The sequence below is a fragment of the Pelobates fuscus genome, chromosome 4 (genome assembly GCF_036172605.1).
Source record: "Pelobates fuscus isolate aPelFus1 chromosome 4, aPelFus1.pri, whole genome shotgun sequence".
NCBI lineage: Eukaryota > Metazoa > Chordata > Amphibia > Anura > Pelobatidae > Pelobates > Pelobates fuscus.
The window spans coordinates 190,315,818-190,333,605 of NC_086320.1; the positions used below are offsets into that span (position 1 = coordinate 190,315,818).

The 17,788-nt window shown below is 32.6% G+C and overlaps 1 protein-coding gene across 1 annotated transcript in view; it reads left to right on the forward strand.

Annotated features, from left to right (window-relative positions):
* Positions 1–759: 759 nt before the first annotated feature.
* The window catches only part of LOC134608750 (cadherin-10), a 224,372-nt gene continuing 207,343 nt past the window's right edge, over positions 760–17,788 (forward strand). Inside the window, exon 1 of the mRNA XM_063451836.1 lies at positions 760–1,109. Within this exon, the coding sequence (XP_063307906.1) occupies positions 885–1,109 (225 nt within the window). The 5' untranslated portion in view covers positions 760–884. The remainder of the gene's footprint in view (positions 1,110–17,788) is intronic.

Sequence of the window (17,788 nt, forward strand, 5' to 3'; positions counted from 1 at the left end):
ATCTAAAAACAGAATGGCCGATTGTTCTCCCATTTTTTTTTTTTTTAAATAATGCTTTTATTCCTTGATATATAATAGCAGGACAAATGGTAGCAAAGAAAACTTTCACAAACATCAATCATCATGGTTAAAGACAGAGAACAATCTAAGCAATCCAAGCAAGATGTCATTAATCTTCTTGAGTTGAGCAATAAAAACACATATACAATTTTCAAGCAACTGTATTTCACTGAAGAATAATTTATTAAAGGAAAAATATATCAAAAGAAAAATGTTGTATATTGAAAAAAAATATACCTGTCTGTCACTCCTTTATGCAATCTTCCTCTAGAAAATAGCAACTTGTCAATCTGAAGTTATCCATCTTGCTTATGAGGAAGCTTTATTGATGCAATTTCCTATGAAATTATATGGAAGACCAGATATCACAGATATCATAACTAAGTTAAATAAGAAAAGGTTTATTCACTGTGTGCATGGACAAGGTCCATGATACCTCACAGTAAAACATGACTCTTTCTGCCAACCATGTGTGATTTAATTTAAATTTTACAATTTTCTAAAGTTGAAAAAAAACAAAACACAAGTGACAAAAATGGTGGTAAGATATACGGTATATTGTTATGCTTGAGAACTATTTCCTTTAACTATAAATATTGACAGCTCTATTTTAAATCAGGCTTTATTTTAATTCAGGCTTTATTTTAAAGATGGAAAATGTTCTGAAAGTGATCATAATTTTTTTATTTTTTACATAGCTTTGAGAAAATGGAACGAACAGAGATGAAGAAACTGCTTGCCAAATATTCCATCTGATTAGCTACAAACTCAGCAACATTATATATTAACATATTATTTGAACTCTACTGTGAGACAGCACAACTATGATATCACGCCTACTTCTAGTCCTCCTTTGGATTTCCACACCCAACCCTTGTCACACTGAACTTTACTTTAAGAGGACTCCTGATGATCAACCTAAAGAAATGCTACAACATTTCTCAGTCAATGATGGTAAACTGTTAAATCGGCATAAACGAGGCTGGATGTGGAATCAGTTCTTTTTACTGGAAGAGTACACTGGATTGGATTATCAATATGTTGGCAAGGTATGTAATAATCTACTAATTCTAATTAGTAGTCTGTAGGATAGCTGGACAGACAGATAGAAAGATAGACAGACGGTCAGACAGACAATATGCTTACTGCTCTTGTGAAGACAACATTCTTCAATGTGTAATTTTTCTATAATGTAAGTGATTGATTTTGGCTATACGCAAATATATTGTTGCCAAGACAATCTATGGCAAGTTTTTTGTTTTGTCCTTTTTTGTTTTCTCTAAAATTACATTTACATGCTGTTTTTTTTTTGTCATTTTAGTGTTTTTTTTTAAAAAGCATAAATTGTGACAGCTGGTGTTATAGTAGACAGGTTTCACTTAGTGAGGAAAATCTGAATGACCAACACTTCTTTTACTCTATAAATCAGCTAAATGATTTGTTTTATAAAAATCGAATTTGCACGAGTGAGCAGAAGCCAGGTGTTATACATTTCAAAATTGGTTTAAATAGAACAACACATGCAAGAAAGAACAACAAATTCAGTTCCAACAAAGAAGCACAATGGGTTTGATATTGCAAACATACAGACTCCTATTACAGCAAGCACCATGTGTCAGAGCTTTCTGCTTGTTTGTGCCCTCATTCCATGACTCTAAACTTGAGGAATTAGGGGTATCCATTGGGACTATAACTCCTATCACAGTTTTCCAGGCTGACAAAGTAACATGGGAGTTGTAGTTCTGCAGCTAACCAAAGTGAGCTTTGCATTTAGTCCTTTAAATACTGGAGCTTAACGTATGCAATGACTCCAGTGTCATCTGAAAATACCCTAGTCCAATCTGGTCGCCCTGTCTGCCTTCTGCAGTATGTTCACATACTGCAAGATGATCTGTGTCTAGCAGTGAATGCTGCCCAGAGCTAATAAATGTCTGTGGTCAGACAGAATGCAGGACAGTCAGTGGGAACTCAGCACTAAAGAGAAATCCCTGTGCTTATGTACAAGTGACATTATCTGAAACAAAACCCTAACAGCAGTGTTAGTGATACAATTAGTGTTAGCATTAGAGGCAGTGCTATGGTTAGCATAATGGTTACTGTTAGCTTTAAGGGTAAGCCTACCTGCTAGAACTTCGGGGACTTATTTTCAATCTTGCAATATTGGAGTTAATTCTAAGCCAGTGTATTAACACCAATGCTTGTGTCCATTCCTACATCTATGTCTAATGTTCTAATTGTCGTGACAATTTATTCCTCTTGGTACTTGCAACATTTTACTGTGCAGTGCACCCAGTTTCAACGCACATGGACTTTCTGGTGATGAAAGAGTAACACAATCTGATTACCTAGAGAAACTATCTGGGTATTGATACTCACGCTTTAATTGGCCCGTTTAGCTATACAGTTTATTATATTATATTATAATATCTTTTTCTGGTTCTGACCTTAGCTAGCCCTTATATTTGTTGATCTCTACTCTCTTGAACTTTTTTATGAGTTGTAATTTCTGGTGTTCCTGACATAGTCTTGTTTTGACTATGCTTCCTCTCACCACTTCAGAGGTTCTTTGGACCATTCTAAGAATCATTAATGCATCTCTATAATTTTTAGCTCATACCTTGTGTTTAAACTATTGAGGTAATCCTGATACAGGGTTAGCATTAGGGCTATCATTAGCATAAGGGTAGTTTAATATTAAAAGGTTATTTGGAGATTTTTGAAGAAATTTAAATGTATGAGCTGTAAATATCCCGCCCCAAAATAAAATATGTGAAATGTCCCAACACCAATATTTCTGTGTTTGAAAGATATATATAATCTATTTAAAAGCACACAGTCAGTAGGCTAGAGCTATTACAGCTAATTACCCCGCTATGCTTTATTGCTTGCTTTTCTTATGTATTTGCACATCTTTATCTCATAAACATAATGAAATAACCTTTGATGGCAATCACAATTTTGTCAAGACATTTAATGCATATTACAATTAGAAGTGAATTAATTAAATAAACTCAGACTAAGGAGAATGATATGGAATACCACTTTTGCCATAATGGATACAATAATATTCATATAAATGTAAAGTGAAAACCTGAACTTTTTATAATTTGTGACTACGCTCTATATTTAGCTTTTGGTACTTTTTTTTTTTAAAGACATATATCAACCTTAACTTTTTATAATTTGTTACTACACTCTATATTTAGCTTTTGGTACTTTTTTAAATGACATATACCAACCTGAACTTATTATAATTTGTCACTACACTATATATTTAGCTATTGGTACTTTTCCAACATTGTATTTTATTTTACATCTGAGCATTAACCTATTTTTTCCTTCAGTTTAGTAATCAAATTTAACAGAAAAGTGAATGAATAACAGGCATTCATCACTAGGCCATGCTTTATTTCTTAAAGAATATAATACATATGTAAAACAAAAGGGAATATAATTAGTTTTACTTGTTATTCTTCAATGCATGAAACCACAGTTGCTTAGGAAACAAAGTGGCACATATTTATTATTAAAATGTATTTGTAACATATTCATGTTATATTTATTACTAACATTGAGAAAGAAAATAAATAAAATGTCTATTATATGCAATGGAACATACAATAGAGATGCGTATTAAACTAGCTACATTTGAAAAATAATGAGAAAAATGAACAGTCTTTGAAAAATATCACAATAATTATCCTTCTATAATTTTTTCATATTTGCAAATGAAATGTCAGAAACCAAAATAACAAATATAATTGTGCCTCTGTGTTAAATAGAGAAGAGACATGCACAAGGGAAATGTCACTTGTAAAAAATAGCTTGTTAAAATAACAGTAGCTGTGTATTTACAATGTGAGGTGCCCTAAACTATTTCTGATTTTTAAATATATTTGTACAGTTATAAAAGTTTACAACAAATTGTTTGAATAATAAATTAAAACAGGTGCTTAATGGAAATGGTCATAATTATTTATTATTATTTTTTTATTTATTTTTTTCTAGTTGCAATATATTTGTAAATGTTTATCAATGTATTCACCTATCAATAAATTCTATCATATTGCAAAATAGACAGCAGAGTACTGCATTTTAAATTCACCCAGCAAGAATAAAATGTATAATCCTTCCCTAAGTTATTAAAGATCTTGGCCAGTCGCTGGCTAAAGTCTCTCTTTTATTTATTTATGAAAAATGAATAATTGAGATACATTTCCCTTGGCACATCATGCCTAGGCTGAAATAGCACAGTGCAAGGATTACAGATAAGTAGATGGGTGTTCCGCAAACTATTCTGTCTTAAATAAATTAGACAACATCATGCCAAATAGATTACACAGAATCCTGGGTCAGTAGTATGCTCATATTATTATTTTTTTGTAAGAAATAGCACACTGATAAAAATTCAGATATAGAGGTAAACATAAACATTACAGAACTTACATTTCCCAACTATTACTACAGAAAGAAGACCTGTAAATAAGAGTAATCAGCTTGTTAAACCTGCAGACACAAGCATAAAAATGATAAGATAAATAAGATAAGATAACAACAACAAAAAACTGCCTATTTTAAATCAGCATGTTTTATGTTGTGGTAACTCAGTGATATTTTTACTGTAGAGGAAGATAAAATACATGTAGCCACCAGAAAACATATAGTTGAGCAAAACATAATAGTGCTTAATTTTCCAAGAAAATTGAAAATTAAAATGACTACTTTGGAAACGTATGCTTGAATTTTTTTTTTTTTAAATGAAATACAACCTTAACTTCAAATAAAGCATTATAGTCTTTGTGATACCCCCAGGCTGAACTCCTCTAATAATGTATTGTGCTGAAATGTATTCTAAAATAAAATAAAATGTAAAAAAAAATGATCCTTACTTGTGAGTGACCTTTAATTGAAGCAAATAGCGAGGATATGGATTATAAATATGTTAATTCAGATTTTCAGCCAATAATTATCCCATTGCTGATCATAACCCATTGCTCAGCAATGCTTTTTGGTACGTATAGACTAGCTGTCTTTTGATTAAAGTCAGGCAGCTTCTGTTTATTCGTTAAGTAGTCTCATTTGTATTTTTGTTGATGTGACTGCCATAAAAATTCACAGAAAGTTGAACAAAAATCTCCTATAAACTACTTAGGAATAACATGTGCAATGTATGCCCTTGTATGGGTCAGGAGAAATGCCTTACAACCTAATAAAAATGGTTTCCTAGTGTAAAGAAGGGGTTTGAATATATGTCTCAAATGCTTGGCTGGGAAGTTGAGAGCATCTCCCCTATTGCTGGAATGACAGTGTGGTGGCATTTTGCCAATCTGCTCCTTCCCAGCTTGCCTGATTCCACTTCAAATATATGCTAGTGCTGACTAAGTGTCTGTTTTAGCAGAAATTATGAAACACAGTGAGGACACATCCTTCCAGCACCCTTAAAGAGGAATCCATGAGAGAACAAGCATCAAGAATTTATTTGCCTGGGAGGGTGTGTAAGAAATAGTCCGACAAGCAGCGTCCCCCAAATATTATATACAGTCCAAACAAAAACACAAACATAAACAGCTTTACAGGAAGCCCACCTACAAACACCACCACTGACAGTGTGCCTACACAGACACAATCTCACAAGGCAGCTACTCCACACATAAACAAAACACTACACACAAAATGAGATACGCACTGAATACATACAGCCCCTGCACACAAGCAACACCCTTATACACAACATACATACATAACACACATCATTACTCAGACTGTTCATGCACATATACATATACAACTCTTCAAAGCAACCACAGCTTCCATAACATAAAGAGAATATGGCAACATACTCACACGCTAACTAAAAAGAAAAATGGGACGCCACTTCCAAGTCTTATTTTAGCACAATGTTGCTAAAAGGTTGCCTACTCCTGGTATACAATATGCTACAGACAAATGTAGCTAGTAACAGATGAACTACAGATTTAAGTGAATGGAGTTAAAAAAATTGTGAACTTCCGGTATAATAAGCCAACTATTACTAAAAAGCATAGTGTCACATGAACAGTATTCTCCAAGAATATTAATCTTAAATTTCGACCGACACTTGTTTACAAACACAGACAATATTAACAATATTGTTTCCGATTTAGTGAATCCCTTTTTCAAACAAAAAACAAAATAACAATTTTATGACTCAGGAAGAACGAGCTGTGTTATTAGCCATAAAATTATTACCAAATTGAAACATTTCTTCATAATATATTCCTATTGCCATCATAAAAGTCTAGCGTTGAATTGGTATCGTCTTTGATTAGACCTATATCTCAAAAGAGAAGCCTAATACAAGTGACAAAAACAATAAAAATAAAGCCTACCAATAGCGAAATAATAAAAATGAAAATATTATGTTTCCTACACTAAGGAAGGGGTTTAAGGAAACATGCTTAAGAAGAGAGATGCAGAATAATGTCTTCTGATTCTTTATCCGCAGCTAGTTTCATTTAATCATTAGGATAAGTTAAACCTTTTGCAATTTATTACTTCTGTGTTTTAGTATAACACTTTGTTCACGGTGCCCCTCTATACTACCATTAAAGGGAAACATTAGGTACCAAAATGACTTAAGCTAAATGAGCCAGTTTGGGTGTAACAATTGTATGCATTTTCACTGCACAATTCTCTATCTCACTTTTGCTTCTGTTTTTCTTTTTTTGCCCAAGCAACACCTCATCTGGCGAGACACATGCAGCCAACATGAAAAAAGTTTTTTAATTTTCAATCAGATCTTACAACTTAATTAAGCTAAAGTTGTTTGGGCGCTTGGGGTGTTCTTTTAAATTACCATTCTGTGTGACCTGTAGAATTATAAAAAAAAACAAAAACACACAGAAAATACACCTCCGCTTAAGCATCACCAGTGAAAACAAGTCAAACGATTATATTATCGAAATTACCCTTTGTTAAAGACTCCTCTTAGTCTTCATAAAACCATAATATCTACAAATATAAACATGTATTCAGTGCAGTATCTGGGGATTAGGTAAGTATTGCATTCACAAAATTAAAATTGATAGAAGGCAGTAAAAACATAAATAGGAGTAATCTTCTCTCTCTTCTAATCAGCAGCTCAACATATAGAAAGAGATAACATGGAACAAATAGAGAAGATGTTCAAAAATAAAATCACTCCATTTATTATATTGCACTTACAAGATATAAAAGTAGCATCATCTCCACTGACGATCCTAATGTACTGGATGTCCTGGATGGAATGGAAGAAGTATTTAAAAGCAGCATACAATAAAGCAAAAATGAATAACATAAATGATATCTAGACACAGAAAATAAATAGTAAAATCAGGTTTGTCCATACAATCCATTATATTGGAGGTGCACAAAAGCTGACTTTACCCCTGAAGAAGTCCAAGTGTGTAGACGAAACGTGTAGGGTTGATTGTACTGTTTATTTAGAAACAGATACACTTTATATGGGTAAAAAAATGAGATAATTTCACATCTTGAAATCTATCCATTGTTTAGAATCAATCATTTTCTGATACGATTTGGGGATACATATTATTTATGCTTGCTGAAAGAACTTTAGCAAGATTAAGATTGATGCAATAAATTAAAACTGAGTCAAAAACATAAAGAGACAGAGAGAGATCAAAAAGAGGTGAGGTGCACTTCCTTTCATGATACCAAATAGTACATAGATAAATAAACTTTTTAGTTTGCCACAGTTCCACCTATGGTTCAGCCTAGTAAACACATGCGTTATGTGGGATAAAATATTTGATACTCCATACAAATGATTTAGTAATGTGTTTTATTTTTAGTTGTGGTTTTGGGTGTCTCATGGAGTAAATTTATGGGGTCTATTTTCCTCATATCAAGTTGGATCTTTTTTGTGGTAGCCTGTCAATAATGTATTTTAGGGTTACAATCATTCATATGGAATTTTAAGTTTAGCATCAGATTCTGGCTGCCCTGTGGATGTGGTTATTTTTCAGATCAGTTAAACCATCAAGTTATTTTTTAGATACTGTAGCCTGTGAAACTGACCTTGTAGCTGTTATGATAGTTCAAGAATTGCATGACATATATTATTTTTATCATTTTTACTATTCAGTGTTCTTTTGAATTTTGATCTTTTTCATTCAAGCTGTCCCCTCACCTTCTACCTTTGTCATTCCCCACCTCTGGCTATACTAGAAGCTTATAAGTATACATCCCTTGATAATTTATAGTTTTAGCGATGTTCTATTTGATGTGATAATTCACTCCATGTAATTATACACATTATGTTAGCTTGTTTGTAACCCTCTGCTATCATAAGCCTCTGTGGAATTTCCTGATGCTTTAAAAAAATATATAATAGTAATATTAAGATTAAGGCAATATGTAAAAATCATTTCTAATTTAGCATTGATGCTACAAGTAAAAGAAATGTGGTTAGAACACACACAATACTTTTTTTTTCTAAACAATTCATTAAAATGATTTACTCAACCCAATCTCATGTTTCCAACTCTTTGAACTCTTACAAATTGCTGCAAACATTACTGATCCCATGGGTTGGTTTCTTATCTTAATGGCAATCTGCCTTCATGAATCACAGCAGTGAAACAAAACACATGACATTATGTGCAGCAAATAGAGTCAATGAAATGTAAAATTAATTAAACTCTTAAGAACAATGAAGGTTCAACAAAACAGAAAAAAGTAAAGGAAAACCATTGCGGCTTTTAAAAATGTAAAAAATTCCTACATTGATGCTGTAAGAGAAGCAATGGATAATCTCTGTCCAAAATTAGAAGCAGGTGAAAATACAGAAGCTGCGAAGCTGCTTTAAAAATTACCAGCCTTTGGCTGTATTTTCATTTTTTTTTCTTTTGTTGTGGGGATTTATTTATGTATCTATTTGTTTATTTATTTGAGAAACAAGAGAAAATTTAATTTTTGTTTCCAAGAAAAACTTAATTTTCTATGGTCAGGACAGGCAATTAGAAGACAATTAGAATTTTACAGCTTAGTATGATTACTTTTCACAGACACACATTTCCACAAGCAGAACACAATGCTTTAGAGGTGTACACCAATGTATAGCCTTTGGCATGTGGTAAATTGTGAATAGTATGCTGTGAAAATTCACATATTTCATCTGGTAAAAGAAGAAAGTATTTAAAGCTCTATGCATTTTATTTCCTAATGTCCATTCTTAAAATAGATTTTGGAAAAATTCCCTCCCCCCGTGATGGCACACTGCCTGAAAATATATATATATATTTTTCTGTGTATTCGAGCGCATTTGTGAATAGAAACATGTGTTCATCAAGTTCAGCTTTTCTCACATCTGTTTTTTGCTGTTGATCCAAAAGAAGGAAAAAAAATAAAATTACCACCTTAAGGACGGCGGGTCTCCGCCGTTCTATGTACTTACCCGCTTGTCGGCAATCTCACTTCAGTGATCGCCGGTGGGGGGGGACTCTTACCTGGCATCCCAGGGAGTCCACCTGCTGCTGTTCCGGCCTTCCTGGGCCATGTGATCGTGAGGTCCTTGCAAGGACCTCACGATCACATAGACAGAATAGCTGTCCATAGCAGTGCCAGCAGGGGGAGTGCCTGTAATGACAGGTAGTCCCCATGCTGCCTGTACTAAAATAAAAATTAAGTTAAAAACAGTTTAAATAAAATTATATATACTTAGATCATATATATAATATATGATCTAAGTATTTATATACACATACACATTCATGCACATACACTGTCTAAGTGTATTTTAACATATATATATATATATATATATATATATATATATATATATATATATATATATATATATATATAATTAAAGAAGGTAACCTTGGCACTCACCCGTAGCAAATTAATAGAAAAAAATTAATCTTGAAAAAGACCCTACAACCCATGCTGAAAGTCCAGGGAATTTAATTTGCTAGCACTATATTTAACCCTGTAACTTTGCAAGAAACCATAAAACCTGTACATGGGGGGTACTGTTGTACCCAGAAGACATTGCTAAACACAAATATTAGTGTTTCAAAATAGTAAAATATATTACAATGATGATATCGTCAGTGAAATTGACTTTGTTTGCATTTTTCACATACAAATGGCACTTACACTGATGATATAATTGTTGTAATATGTTTTAATGTTTTGAAACTAATATTTGTGTTCAGTGAAGTCTTCCAAATATAACAGTACCCCTCATGTACAGGTTTTATGGTGTTTTCAAAAGTTACAGAGTGAAATATAAGGTTTGCGTTTCAGTTTTTTCATATTGAAATTTGCCAGATTGGTTATGTTGCCTTTGAGACTGCATGGTAGCCCAGGAATGAAAATTACCCTCATGATGGCATACCATTTGCAATAGTAGACCACCCAAGGAATTGCAAATGGGGTATGTCCAGTTTTTTTCCTGGGCTACCATACAGTCTCAAAGGCATCGTAACCAACCTGGCAAATTTCAATGTGAAAAAAACTGAAAAATGTAACATGCAATACTTGACTCTGTAACTTTTCAAAACACCACAAAACCTGTACATAGGTACGTTGTTTTTTTTTACATGAGACATCGCTGAATACAAATATGTGTATTTTATTGCAGTAAAAGCAAACAGTATTATGACATTCACAGTTAAAATGTCACGTAGAACTAATAAAAAAACAAAAATTCTTATTTTCTCCCATTTTTTTATATTTTATTCATATTAAATTATGTTTCATAGCTAAATATTTAAATAAAAGCCATTTTCCCCTGAATAAAATGAGATATAAAAAGTGTGGGTGCACTTAATATCAAAGAGGTGAATTACGGTTGAACATACATATAGTCAAATTCCAAGTTTTGTTTATGTTTTGTTTTGATCACAATGTGTACATTTGGCTCAGTCTGTAAGAGATTAAAGGGGTTAAAGCACTTCCAGTTTTGCAACAAACTAGAAAATAAATCCTTGCTGACCCCATAACGGCAGTGTAGCCCTCCTTTGCACTTTTTTCTTGTGCCATAATTTCCTTCTTTGCACAGCATATTCAAGATGTGTTGTTACCAGTGATTTATGTCTTCTTTATATGGGAAATCATGGTTGCAAAGGCTTCATTTATGCCACAACCACTACCATAGCCATAATCCTCCCATCACCTCTCTAACAAATTAATTTCTCTTCTATCTGCTACGACAGTTTTACTTCTCCACAACATTGTCTCATATTTCCCTAACACAGTCTTAATTCCGCAACACCTGTCTTATAATTTTCACACCAATATTGATTTGCTTCTGACCTACTTATCATCTTGTATTATGATTATTTTTTTGCAGTATTATGTCATTAATCTTCCTCCAGGTTTCACTGTTTTTTTTCCCTTTGACCTCTTCTAATTCCCCCTTCAGTGTAAGTAAATCTATACATTCATTTATCGATCTACTTCTTTTTTTTCCAAACCATTCTCATCATTGTCACTTCATGCTTCATTCATTCTGTGGCCCGCCCATTTTTTCTACTCTTTTCTACTTATGGTATGTTACTCATGTCATTCCATGAATCTACTAATTTCATCCTCAGTGCTTTATTATATAGTGCACAGTCATTTTATATACACCATATTGTAGCCATCCCATTGGTCTATCATGTCAATATCCCTTCATCATTCCATCTCTCATTCCATGTCACTTCACATCCTGCATCAATCTACATTCATCCCCTTAATTTTCTACCTCTTATATTACTATCTTCTTCCATATTTCCCTTTAACACATCCCTCTTTTTTCCCCATTTTCTGTCCATCACTTTAATCTCTCTCCTTTCTAAACACTTATTTTAATTTTATTTTGTCTGTTCAACACTTCTGAATTCTGCAGTTTCTTCTTTTCCTTACCAAAACATATCCGTTAAGTCTAGCACTGCCATCATCCAGATTTGTACCAATATTAGCCCCATCCTGTAACTGCAATCCTGCTGAGAGTGTGAAGGTGCACAGAGCTCGTGAGAATATAATGATATATTCTCGCAAGCTCCATAACTGGGCAATTCACACAGACTAGCAATAACATGATATTGTGTGCAAGGCTTCAGCAGTCAAAAGCTGGCCTGGATTGGTTTATGCCCTTTTGATTGCACAGTATGCTCTTGCATCAGATGCTCATATGATTGATTTTTAATGAAAAAGAAAACAGCCTATGTCTGAACTGACTATGGGCTGCAAATAACAGCCTGGCTGGCTGTCATTTGAAAAGCACTGAAATAGAAGATAGCAAAATTGTCTGATTTGCTGTAAACGGAAGACATGGAAATATCTTTCTCTGCTAAAGTGGCCAGATTAGTCCCTTGATTATTTTCTCATTTTTAAATGGAATATTTCTTGTGCAAAAACTTGAATGGTCATAGAAAAAAAAGCATACTATACTGCATATCACACCGTCTTGCCAATGTTTTATTTCAATTAAGCCATGGTTCTAAGTTATTAAAAAATGATCATTAATTGCTTACTCTGAACAACATAAAGGGACACTCCAAACCCTTAAATCATTCTAGCTTCCAAAAGTCTATTATGTGTGAAGAGTGTCTCCTCTTTTTTTCATTTTTATAAAATTATTTCAATAGAAAGAGCTTAGCAGCTTTTTATAAGCATGCATGTTTTCATTAGGGTTATATCTACTAAACAGTGATTTTGTAAAAAAACTTTGCAGTGTAGTGTACCTTTAACAATCACAGCTTATAGTTGTGATTATGATCATCCAGGAGGATTCCTCAGCAACTTAAGACAACCTGCTTAGCTAGAATAGTCAGAATATGGATATTTCTGTCCTCATTATCCATCCAATAATTGTGTATGGAATGAGCGTGCATTGTGTTCTATACTTCAGTTTTCTCGGACTCTTACTGCATGATGTGTGGTGGCCACTAAGTACAAATAAATGGACAGATAATGAGGAAGAAAACTGTATTATTGTTCTTGAGGGTGGACTTAAGGTGGACTTAATTCTGTCTAATTGCTTGGAAATGGTTTGACCAAAATGAAGACAACACACCAATGGTTTCTGATTACCATAATGATTACAATGAGCTGTATACGGTATGGTGCTTATAGTGTCCATTTAACATCCAGATAAGTGATCAGTGGGAAATGTATTAGAATAATTACACCTGCTGCAGTTTCTATAGTAGCTGTTGAGATTGCAGATTTGACTTAGAATTCTGTCCATCTGAAGGCAATTAGTGATTTACATTGATTTGTGTAATACTAAAATACATATCCTAGCATGAATTTGGAAATCTGAGCAACATGAGTGTATTCTTCCTTATTTATTCATTTGACATTGTTCTTAATAAAACAGCAATAGCTAGAACAGATCATGAAGCATGAACTTATTTTCAATTTCTCTTTTTATATTTAGTGTTGAGAGGTTTGATGTGATTTTTATAAAGAAAACTAATTACTAATTGCTCCTGTGCTTACACTTCTTTTTCCTTTAAAGATTATTGTGGCTTCCTAGTCAAGCCTGGGATTTCTGCCTCTAAAATACATACAATTATTGGCAGATTGCCTTAGTTTGTCAATTGAACAGATATTTACATGAATCATGGAACATCTTTATTTCTAATCACCTATCACACTTGATGCACTGGGAATTATTTTCTTGAATTAAATGCTGTAAAATACTTTAAAAACTAATGCAAACCACCTGTACCAGATTTGACATGTGTTTTTCTTTCTTTTTTTTTTAACTGGTGGTGATGATTAAAGCTATCTAGTATGAATTTCAGTACTTTTTCAGGAAGTAAGTTGTGATAAATAAAATAATAAAAAAAAATGTATATGGTGAAAATAAATGGTATTAATAAAACTAACATTTTTTCATTGTTTTGTTATACTGTGGGTATTTACTTAATAGATCAGTATTAGAGTTGTAACAATTGAATTAAATCAATAATTGATCTGATGTATTCAATGGACCATTATAGAAAGTAATTGTGTTTTTTTTAAGGTCTCGGGAATTTTGACCCAGTATGCCTTTTTGTGTAATAACTCTCTTGAGAAATGTTATATGGGATTTATGCCAATACTTGTCACTTTCCTTTAGTCACATTGTTTCTGTAGGTATAGTGATGACTCCCTAGAGTAGCATCTCTTGCCGTGGATTAAAAATGCATATGTAACCTTGTGTCTGTTTTGTCCAATTTTATGTACTTACAAGTTTGTTTTACGTTGCTGTTACCAGAAGGGTATTTTATCAAGTAAATTACTTTTTTGTACTGTTCCAAGATAAAAAAAAGAAAATGGTACTTTATTACCTGTCGAAGTATACAATGAGAGACTCTTTATCATTTTAATGCAATGCTTGTAAACCACTGCCTGCATAAACTTTTTGAACATTTTTTTTTAAATGAAACTAAAACTATAGTCATTTACGTAACAACAAAATCAAGTGTTTAACTATAGATTACTAATTTATGTGACATAATGGGGTGAATACCCTAAGTGTGCATACAACATACTTCATTATATTTTTAATTTTAGCGAATTGAAATCTGAATTCTATTTTTATTTTTATATATTTTTTTTATATATTTTTATATATATTTATATATTTTTATATATTCTAAATTTGGAGATTTCTTTTTTCTAGATATGTATTTTTGGGCTATATTTTGCAATCTGGATTTCAATTATTAAAATCTCAAGTCTACTCAATAAATAGTTAAATGTATTTCGTCAATCATAAAAGTAAATTGTTTATTACAACTTATGTGAAAGTTGTTTATTAACTTATTTCATAACTTTGCTTACTGCAATTAGTTATATAATATCCAGCCTGCTGCCAGTAATCTAATTTTGAGTTCATGTTGTAAAAAGGTAACAGAATGAGTCACTTTTCTTCCAGACCTTTCAAGTTTGTTAGTCAGTAAAATAGGACTCACAGACACATGGCATGTTGCCTGGTAGAAATCCCTAGAAATCATATCTTTTTTTTTTGTATTTCAAATAAACTTGCAGCTGTATAAAACTGCCAATGTTTTATTTTTATTTTACGGTTTTATGTATAATAAGGGCTAGATTTCACATAAAGCACACAGGAAAGATTCCAAAGATCAAGAGAGTCACACGTTTAGCAGAGTTACAAGTAGAGTTGTTCGTCTTGCTTGATAGCACATGGAAATACTGCCTTGTAGTATGAGGAATTTATATGTCCCAGGATTCCTGTTCAATTTACTACATGCAGCATTTGAATTCTACATACTACAGGGCAGCACTTTTCATATATTGCGCAACAATTTGTATAAGTGATATCTATGCTGGAAATGATGGAAATGGCATCTCTAGACTTGGATACATATTCAATGAAGCATTAGTTCATATCCCACACTACATTTGTCATACTTACATTCCACGCACCCATTTGTAATAATGTTTTCTTACAAATTTCATGCTTACTGGGAGGCACCAATTTGTAGAATTGTGAAGTCACAAGCCAGTAAAAAAAAAAAATAGTTAACATTATATTAAGAATGTCCTTAATTATAAGCCTTACCCTTATAATATTATTTTTTTTTTTTACATGGATGACTAAATGGTACAGGGGTCTATTCTCTAAATGTAGTGCATTTTGATGAAAACATTCAATAACTTTTAGCTCAGGAAGTCTCTCTTTTAGTGAGTGACCCTGTGATGTAGACAAGTACTAGATTTGATGTGGTAACCTACAGAACATTGCTCTCGTCACTCTTAATTGGTTTCCAGAACCCCCTTCTCCAAGAATTGTATTAACAACCCTTAGGCAACAATGCAGTCTGCCGTGCTAATGTCTCTTAAAACATAATTTTCTAATAATAATAATAATATACACTACATCCCTAATTTTAATATGTTGATTTAAGTATTTTGAAGTCACACATCATGTTTATTTATTTATTTTTGTCTCAATATGGACATATTATAACAGCACTCTAAACAGAATTGCATTGTGGTAAGCCATAGTAAATATACATATCTTGTAATTATCTAATGTCAACAATTATGTCTCAGCAATAATCAAATTATATGAAATAATTTTATCAGTCTGTCGTTAGTGTTATATGTTCTTCTACTTTTTAACCTTGGCACCAATCCTCAGATGCCAATTCTGCCAGTTATTCATTTGCTGAAAGTATCAACGGAGTGCTCTCGGTCAATTAATGAAATCTGTGCAAGAAATAATGTACAGAATTGACATTAATAAACTAGGAACTTTCATTCCAGGTTGGCTATTGAAGCAGCCCGAGGAGGTGTTTTAACCCTAACAGCTAGCCTAAATTGTACAGTATGTGTAAAATTTCATACTAAAATATTGCACATACATGGTCTTTGAACCATGACTTTTTGAAACACTGATATGGTCACAGTGCTTGCAGTCATTCTTTAATAATAATATAATACAATATATCTATGGCAGAAAACAGGTATTAATAAAATACAGATATTGCTCACTATAGTCATTATATAGTCAAGATGTATCCAACCTTCAGGTCATTATAGATAAATACTCTGTATTTTATATGTACTCACAGCTACAAAATGCTAGAATGGTACACTCTACATAAAATAAGAAAATTAGTCACATCACAAGGTACTATCATACATTTACTACCACAATATTCTATCATGCATCATAGATTACCTGAGAGAATTGTCTGAAAAATGTAATTGTTATCACACATCCATTGATCTGAGGCATGTTTGCTAACTGCTAGTGAAGCAACAATCATGTTCAAAGTAAGTATACATAACATAAAAACATACTGCTGAACACACCCTATGTGACAGTAATGTATATTTCCTCTTTAAATATTTCACATTTTCCTCAGGAGCTGCATCAAAGTCCTTTTTAACAGATACATACAATACAGAGGTAATGATGTAGACATTAGAAATAACAAAACAAACACATAAGGCAATCTAGTTAGGGATAATGCCTCCACAATTGCACTCACCAGCTGCAATAGGAAATGTAAGCTCATCAAAAAACACTCTGCTTTATTATTGTATATTAATTTGATGTATAAGAAAGAAATCACAACCATTGTGCAGACTCTACAGATGTAATAAAGAAGAGATTTATTGGTTCTCCTTTCAAACAGCAATGTAAATGGCAAATAAAGAAACCTGGCAGACTCCTGTAACATACGGCTGCTTTCCAAATAGCTTCTGCGTCATTTAAACACAACAGTGCACACAATACACCAAACATTAATAATATATGTAATGAAATGTATCGGTGGCAGAAAACACAGGTGATAATAGAATACAGAGTTTTGCTCACAATACTTCACATCGAAAGGAGCATCAGATCTTCAGACCATTATAAATATCTCCTCCTTATCTCACGTCTTATTGCAAGGAACAGAACCTGGGGAAATCATAAACATCAACAAAATGACAAAAGATTACCAAGAATAGTACATTTTCTACTGAAAAAAAGAAAATGATAGTAATAATATCATATCAAAGGGTACTATTACTTTTGGACTACAAAAGCATCTTATTATGTTCAATAGATTATCTCTGGAAAATCTAAATGTTATCGCATACACATAAAATGGGGCCCATACACTACATGCTGGTGAATCAACAATAACGTTCAAATGCCTGATAATGGAAAACAAGGCTCTCTAATAAGAGTATAAATCTTATATGTACTAGCAATGTTTATCTTCAAACCTTTCCCAGTCTC